The sequence below is a fragment of the Cebus imitator genome, unplaced genomic scaffold (genome assembly GCF_001604975.1).
Source record: "Cebus imitator isolate Cc_AM_T3 unplaced genomic scaffold, Cebus_imitator-1.0 Scaffold555, whole genome shotgun sequence".
Classification (NCBI taxonomy): domain Eukaryota; kingdom Metazoa; phylum Chordata; class Mammalia; order Primates; family Cebidae; genus Cebus; species Cebus imitator.
This window is the reverse complement of record NW_016107870.1, coordinates 968,517-977,561: the sequence shown is the minus strand read 5'-3', so window position 1 is coordinate 977,561 and position 9,045 is coordinate 968,517. Positions and strand designations below refer to the sequence as shown.

At 48.4% G+C, this 9,045-nt stretch overlaps 1 protein-coding gene across 1 annotated transcript in view; it reads right to left on the bottom strand.

The window, feature by feature from the left end:
* PRPF6 (pre-mRNA processing factor 6) overlaps positions 1-9,045 on the bottom strand; it is a 46,984-nt gene that overhangs the window by 11,086 nt on the left and 26,853 nt on the right. The window contains exon 12 of the mRNA XM_037733893.1: positions 5,121-5,243. Within this exon, the coding sequence (XP_037589821.1) occupies positions 5,121-5,243 (123 nt within the window). The remainder of the gene's footprint in view (positions 1-5,120; positions 5,244-9,045) is intronic.

Genomic DNA, 9,045 nt, shown 5'->3' with positions numbered 1-9,045 from the left:
TGTTGACCAGGATGGTCTCGATCTCTTGACCTCGTGATCCACCCGCCTCGGCCTCCCAAAGTGCTGGGATTACAGGCTTCAGCCACCGCGCCCGGCCCTTATTCCGGATTCTAAGGCAGGAGATTTACTTGTGTCCAGGAGGTAGAGGCTGCAGTGGGCCAAGATCATGCCAGTGCACAATCTAGGACCAGGAAACCACACTCCGGGCACAGAAAACACTGTAGTTCTTACTCCAGAATTACAAGCACTTTGAAAAACAGCTATGCTTACTCCAGTGTATGTGAAAGAGACAAACCAGAGGATGAGGACAATAACACTGAAAAAGGAACACATGGGGCTGCCTGCTGGTCTCTTGGCCTGCAAGAGGTGCACAAGCTGCAGGTGACGGAGGTGTGCACACATGCGCACGCACGCACACAGCTGTGGCCGAGGCATACGCACACATGCGCACACGGCTGTGGCCGAGGCATACGCACACATGCGGGCGCACGCACACACAGCTGTGGCCAAGGCATACGCACACATGCACACACAGCTGTGGCCGAGGCATAGGCACACATGCGGAGACACACACACACAGCTGTGGCTGAGACATGCACACATGTGAACACAGGCACACACAGCCGTGACTGAGGCATATGTACACGTGCAGACACACACATACACAGGGCTGTGGCTGAGGCATACGCACACGCGCGCGCGCACGCACACACACACACACACAGCTGTGGCCAAGGCACAGGAACATGTAAACATACGCAAACACATGGCTGTGCCTGCGACCCATGTACATATGCAGACACACACACACACACACACACACACAGCTGTGGCCAAGGCATATGCACACATACACACACACAGCTGTGGCTACGGCATACACACACGTACACACACATATACACAGGGCTGTGGCCGAGATGCACACACGCGTGCGTGCGCGCACACACACACGGCTGTGGCCAAGACAGGCACGCGAGCACGCACACACACACACACACACACAGGGCTGTGACCGAGACATATGCACACACACACACACACACAAGGCTGTGGCTGAGACATGTACACATGCGCACGTACACACATGCGCGCAGGGCTGTGGCCGAGACATATGCACACATGCACACACACACAGGTCTGTGGCCGAGACATATGCACACGCGCACATACACACACACACACACACACACACTCACACACACACAGGTCTGTGGCCGAGACATATGCACACATGCGCGTGCACACACACACACACACAGCTGTGGCCAAGGCATACGTTTGTGTGCAGGCACACACACACACATGCTGTAACTGCAGATCACACATATTGGTTTCTTTTTTAAAAACTAGGTATAGTTGCCAGGTGCAGTGGCTCACGCCTGTAATCTCGGCACCTTGGGAGGCCAAGGCAGGCAGATCCCCTTAGGTCAGGAGGTTGAGACCAGCCTGACCAACATGGTGAAAACCTGTCTCTACTAAAAACACAAAAGTTGTCTGGGTACGGTGGCACGTGCCTGTAGTCCCAGCTACTTGGGTGGCTGGGGCGAAAGAGCTGCTTGCACCCGAGAGGCGAAGTGCTAAGTGTGCGGAGATTGCGCCGCCGCCTCCAACCCGGGCAAGTGAGACCCTGTCTCAAAAAATAAATACACAAATATAGGTGTTGCATATATTTACCATGATAAAAGTTACACTCATTAGAAACCTGTAAAAGACAAGTGAATACAAAGAGAAAAACCCATCCACTCCAACAGCACTTTAGGGGGCTAAGGCAGGTGGATCACCCTGAGGTCAGGAGTTCAAGACCAGGCTGGCCACCATGGTGAAACCCCATCTTTATAAAAAATACAGAAATTAGCTGGGCATAGTGGCACACACCTGTAATCCCAGCTACTCGGGAGGCTGAGGCAGGAGAACTGCTTGAACCCTTGAACCCAGGAGGTGGAGGTTCTAGTAAGCTGAGATCACGCCACTGTACTCCACTGGGCGACAGAGTGAGACTCCATCTCAAATTAAACAAAAAAAATGAACAAAAAAACCCCATGAGGCAGGAGGATGGCCCAGCTCTGGGTTGTGCCACACGGTGTGCAAAAGAACCATGTGTGGCCCGGCACAGTGGCTCACGCCTGTAATCCCAGCACTTTGGGAGGCCGAGGCAGGCAGATCACGAGGTCAAGAGATCGAGACCATCCTGGTCAACATGGTGAAATCCTGCCTCTAGTAAAGCTATGAAAATTAGCTGGGGGTGGTGGCACACGCCTGTAGTCCCAGCTAGTCGGGAGTCAGGAGAATCACTTGAACCCGGGAGGCGGAGGTTGCAGTGAGCCAAGATTGTGCCCCTGCACTCCAGCCTGGGGACATAACGATACCCCACCAAAAAAAAAAAAAAAAAAAAGAATCACGTGTGTATCACACGGAGGCCGATGCAGAGGGAAGGAAGTGAGCACACGCGGATGAAGGAGAAAGTGAAGCTCTTCATTACTGCAGAATTCCAACTGATAAAACGCAGAAGCTTCACAACATCACCATGTGTGCATGACCACGCACGGCGACACACCTGTAATACTGCACATTTTGGGAGGCTGAGGTGGGATCACTTGAGGCCAGGAGTAGCAGTCCAGCCTGGACAACACAGTGAGACACAGTTTCTACCAAAAAAAATTTTAATGTATAAAAAAAGATTTTTAAAAATGATCATTTAGCAAACACCACAGAAATAACTGATTCAAGCCTAGAAGCATCATTAATGGATCCTAATAACAAAGAAACAAACAGCAACCATACAGTGGAAACGCCTGCAGCCACTGCCTGCACCAAAGGGTAGGAGCTGAACAGGTGCACACCTCTCTGTTGTGATGCATCCTGAGAACCCAACGCAACCCAGAGGAGACACCACAGAGACCAAGGTCAAAGAGGGGTCTATAGAATCACTGGCCCGTGATCCTCAAAAAAAATTCAGGCTCATGAAAAAAAAAAATTCAGCTCTCTTCCAGCCTGACCTGAGGATGACCCTGTATTCCTGAACAGAACACAGTCGGTTTTTTCTTTTGCTAAAAGGACACAGAGACAACGGGTGAGACTTTTTCTTTTTTTCAGATAGGGTCTTGCTGTCGCCCAGGCTAGAGTGCAGTGGCACAATCATGGCTAACCATGGCCTCAAACTCCTGAGCTCAAGTGATCCACCCCCCTCAGCCTCCTGAGTAGGTGGGACTACAGGTGTGCGCCACCATGCCTGGCTTGTTTCTGTAAAGATGGGGTTCTGCCATGTTGCCCAGGCTGGTTTCAACTCCTGAGCTCAAGCGATCTGCCCACCTCGGCCTCCCAAAGTGCTGGGTTTACAGGTGTTAGCCACCACGCCCAGCTGGCAGGTGAGATTTGAGTAAGGTCTTCAAGTTACATGATAGTACTGTCCCAACATTAATTTCCTTATTTTGATAACTGAGCTATGGTTGTGTAAGAGAATGTCCTCTTTTAAAGTAATACACACCAAAAGTGTTTAAAGGTAAAGTGCATCACATCTGCAACTCACTCACTGTCAAACTGTTCCAGGAAAAAAGTAAGAGGCAGGTGCATGAGTGTGATGGGAATAAGAAAGCAAATGTGAACTGGGCGCGGTGATTCACACCTGTAATCCCAGCAACTCAGGAGGCTGAGGCAGGAGGATGGCTCAAGGCCAGGAGTCTGAGATCAGCCTGGGCAAAAATAGCAAGACCCCATCTCTAAAAAAAGATTTTAAAAACTAGCTGGGTGTGGCGGCATGCCCAAGTAGCCCCAGATGCTCAGGAGGCTGAGACAGGAGGATCCCTTGAACCCAGAAGTTCAAGGTGGCAGTGAGCCATGATCATGCCACCGTACTCCAGTCTGGATGACAGAGCAAGACCCTGTCTCTAAATAAATAGGCAAATACGGTAAAATGGGTAAATTACAAGGAACCTGGGTGAAGGACACATAAGAATTCTTTGCAGACTTTTGCAACATTCCTATATGTCTAAAATTATTTTTATTTTAAAAAGGAAAAGAGCGCTATATCTGCATTAAATACCTTAAATGGCTAGGTACCATAGCTCAGGCCTGTAACCCCAGCACTTTGGGAGGCTGAGGTGGGCGGATTAGCTGAGGTCAGGAGTTCCAGACCATCCTGGCCAACACAGTGAAACCCCAGCTCTACTAAAAATACAAAAATTAGCCGGGTGTGGTGGGGTACACCTGTAATCCCAGCTACTCGGGAGATTGAGGCAGGAGAATTGCTTGAACCTGGGAGGGAGAGGTTGCAGTGAGCTGAGATTTCACCACTGTACTCCGGCCTGGGCAACAGAGTGAGACTCTCGAAAAACAAAAAAAAGCTTACACATCTTTACTGATTTTGGCCCTAAAATCTTTTCTCTGGAAACCTATTCTAAGGAAATAATCTCAGAGGAGGTAAAAGCTCTGTATGCAAAATGTTTTCTGAAATGCAATTTACAGTAGAAACCAGGGACCAGCGACAGCCCAGATGTCCTTGCAGTAACAGCTAAAACAGCTGCGGTCCAACCACACCCAGCTCCCAGGCCTGGCCACTTACTGTGTGACCTTGAATAATGTGCTGGGCTCTGTGCATTCAGTAAGAATTCAAAACATGAGCTCTTCACTTAAACTTAGGTTAACAGGCTGGGCATGGTGGCTCATACCTCTAATGTCAGCATTCTGGGAGGCCGAGGCAGGTGGATCACAAGATCAGGCATTCGAGATCAGCCTGACCAACATGGTAAAAACCTGTCTCTACTAAAAATATAAAAATTAGCCAGGCATGGTGGCGTGTGCCTGTAATCCCAGCTACTCAGGAGGCTGAGGCAGAAGAAACCCTTAAACCCAAGAGGCAGAGGTTGCAGTGAGCTGAGATCACGCCACTACACTCTAGCCTGGGTGACAGAGCAAGACTCTGTCTCAAAAGAACAAAAACAAAAACACAAACACAAACACAAAAAAACTGAGGTTAACAGAAAGCAAGCTGTACCCCTTATGAGTGCAACCACATGCAAACAAGTGTATGCAGAAGTTTTAAAACAGCCTCCTAGTTAAGGTGCCTGCCGCTCCCACAAGCAGGGACTCCACAATGGGACAAGGGCCTGCCACCAACTCACACTGTCAGCATCCTCCATCCAGGTGTGCTTCCGATCTTCCTCCTCAATCCCAATTCCAATCACGGCGCGCATGACGGCTTGGCAGGTGGCCACACTCCCAGCCCTGTCACATTCCTCGGCATCCTGAAAGAGGAACACAGAAATTATTTTTGATTTTGGAAATCAGAGCTGCAGATTCCCAACAGGGAGCAAGGCGTTCCTGGATGGTCAGACTGAGAGACATGAGTATGAGATGCTGATATTGCCTAGCAGGAGCTGAGGAAGTGAGTCTGTTCACACCAATCGGGAAAAAGCAACAGAGAAATGTCACAAAGGACACAGACACACTGTTCACCAGAAAATAAAAATACAAACAGCTCTTTAAACATGTGGAAAGAAATGTAAAATCTTTTTTTTTATTTTTTGTATTTTTTTGAAGACAGGGTTTCACCATGTTGGTCAGGCTGGTCTTGAACTCCCAACCGCAGGTGATCCATCCGCCGTGGCCTCGAAAGTGCTTGGACTACAGCGTGAGTGACCACACCCGGCCTTTTTTTCTTTTTTTTCGTATTTTTTTTAAAGCTTTTTATTTTTAAGAGACAAGGTCTCGGCCAGGTGTGGTATCTGATGCCTGTAATCCCAGCACTCTGAGGCCAAGGAGGGCAGATCACGAGGTCAGGAACTTGAGACCAGCCTGGCCAACCTGGTGAAACCCCATCTCTACTAAAAAAAATAAAAATAAAAAATATGAAAATTAGCCAGGCGTGATGGCAGGCCCCTGTAATCCCAGCTTACTCAGGAGGCTGGGGCAGAATCACTTGAACCCAGGAGGCGGAGGTTGCAGTGAGCCCAGATCACACCACTACACTCCAGCCTGGGTGACAGAGCAAGACTCCCTTCTTGCAAAAAAAAAAAGAGAGAGACAGAAAGAGAGCGAGCCAGGGTCTCCCCACCGTCACTCAAGCTGGAGTGCTGTGGTGCAATTGTAGCTTACTGCAGCTTCAAACTCCCAGACCCATGGGAGCCTCCCGCGTAGCTAGGACTACAGACATGTACCAGCACGTCCATGATTACATTATTTTTGTAGGAACGGGGTCTCCTTATGTTACCCAAGCTGGTCTTAAACTCCTGGTCTCAAGTAATTCTGCTTTAGCCTCCCAAAGTGCTGGGATTAATGCATAAGCAACCATGCCTGGCCCCATTCTTTTTTTGAGACAGGGTCTCACTGGGTCACCTAGGCTGGAGAACAATGGTGTCCTCAACTCCTGGGCTCAAGTGATCCTTGGGCTCCCAGAGTGCTGGACACAGGCATGAGCCACAACACTCAGCCCCCATTCTTATTTTCAAGATGCTAATTAAATAATTCTAAGTACCATTTTGCATGTATCAGATGAGCAACACTGGAACATATGCCGACTGGTTCACTTGGTGACGATGGGCATAAATCTTATACTGCTAAGAAGCACATATCTCTATGGAGGGCAAGTTCTCATTCTCTATCAAAATGAAACATGCACATATTTGACCCAGCAGTTCTACTTTAAGGCATTCATCTTACAAATATATTCCCACAAGTGCAAGACAATGTGTCTACCAACCAGAGCGGCAGGGGCAGGGGCACAGGCACCACCATGGCGCCAACCTGGGGGACTACAACATGGGCGAGTGAAGTGCCACAGGAGCCAGGTGCTCCCACACCTCCTGGGCCCTGTCAGCACCAGAAAACCACCCCAGACAGAAAGCAGAGCCAAGAGCAAGGATCTGAGGCAGAGACGCTGGTGAGAAGGTCAGTGCTGAGAACTCGTGGGCAGGTCAGTGGGCAATGACCCAGCACCCAGACCTCAGGGCCTGCAACAAAGGTGCTGGCTCTTCCTCCATGTACAGTCTCTACTGAATGCAAATTGCTTCTGAACCACAGTAAAGTGAAACCATGGGAAGTCAGGGGCCATCTGTATTTGCAAATCATGTATCTGATAAGTCACTATATCCAGAACCTATAAAAACATCTCTTGGCCAGGCGCGGTGGCTCAAGCCTGTAATCCCAGCACTGTGGGAGGCCAAGGCGGGTGGATCACGAGGTCAAGAGATCGAGACCATCCTGGTCAACATGGTGAAACCCTGTCTCTACTAAAACTACAAAAAATTAGCTGGGCATGGTGGCACGTGCCTGTAATCCCAGCTACTCAGGAGGCTGGGGCAGGAGAATTGCCTGAACCCAGGAGGCGGAGCTTGCGGTGAGCCGAGATCGCGCCATTGCACTCCAGCCTGGGTAACAAGAGCGAAACTCCGTCTCAAAAAAAAAAATAAAATAAAACATCTCTTACAACTCAATAATAAAACAATAGACAAAAATAATACATAGACAATAATAAAGACACAATCTAATTTAAAAATAAAGGATTTCAATGCCTCCATGCTACAACATGGAGGAACCTGGAAAACGCACTAAATTAAGGCCAGTCACAAAAGATCACACATCGTGTGATTCCACTCACAGGAGGCATCCCAGCGTGGGATGGTGCATAAGCCACATGCATTCAGTAGAAGCGACACTTTGACAAGCATTCTGAGCATGTTTAATGTAGGTTAGGCTAAGCTATAAAGTTCAATATGTTAGGTGTATCACATGCATTTTATTTTTTTATCTTTTGAAATGGAGTCTCACTCTGTCGCCCAGGCTGGAGTGCAGCGTCACCATCCTGGCTCACTGCAACCTCTGCCTCCTGGGTTCAAGCGATTCTCCTGCCTCAGCCTCCCAAATAGCTCAAATTACAGGTGCTTGCCATCAAGCCTGGCTAATTTTTTTGTATTTTTTAGTAGAAATGAGGTATTACCATGTTGGCCAGGCTGGTCTTGAACTCCTGACCTTAAGTGATCCGCCTGCCTCAGCCTCCCAAAATGCTAGGATTACAGGCATGAGCCACAATACCCAGCCTCAAATGCATTTTAGCCTTACGATTTTTTCAGCTTACAATGGGTTTATCAGGATGTATAAGTTGAAGAGGATTCATACACAAAATGTCCGAAAACAAAAAGTATAGAGAAAGAAAGTAAAAAAGCAAGGTTAGACAGGCAAGGTGGCTCACACCTATAATCCCAGCACTTGAGAGGCCGAGGCAGGTGGAACACCTGAGCTAACGAGTTTGAGAGCAGCCTGAACAACATGGCAAAACCCCACACAGAAGATTTGCCGGGCATGGTGGCACACTCCCGTAGTCCTGGCTACTCAGGAGGCTGAGGCAGGAGAATTGCTTGAGCCCAGAAAGCAAGGCTTGCAGAGAGCCAAAATAGACTGCACCATGCACTCCAGCCTGGGAGACAGAGCAAAACCCTGTCTCAAAAAAAAAAAAAAAAGGCTATAGAGGTATGTAAATGTGGAGCAACAACTAATGGATACAGGGTTTCCTTCTGGAGTGATGAAAAGCTTCTAAGAGCGGTAATAGATGTATAACTCTGCGAATATACTAAAAACCATGGAATCATAAACTTTAAATGGGTGGCTTTTATAGGATGTTAATTATAGCTCGATTAACCGCCTTGTAGCTGGGTATGGCAGCTGATGCCTGTAATCCCAACACTTTGGGAGGTTGAAGTGGTAGGATCGCTGGAGGTCAGGAGTTTAAGACCAGCTTTGGCAGCATAACAAGGCAAAAAGTAAAAATAAAAAAACTAGCCAAGCACGGTGTCACAGGCCTGCAGTGCCAGCTACTTGGGAGGCTAAGGCAGGAGGATCACTTGAGCCCAGGAGATCAAAGATGCAGTGAGCCATGAATGCACCACTGCACTCTAGCCTGAGCAACACAGCAAGGCCCTGTCGAAAGAAAGAAAGAAGAAAGAAAGAAGAAAGAAAGAAAGAAAAGAAAGGAAGGAAGGAAGGGAGGGAGGGAGGGAGGGAGGAAGGAAAACTGTCATAAAACAGAAATAATAATTTGTCTTTTTTTTTTTT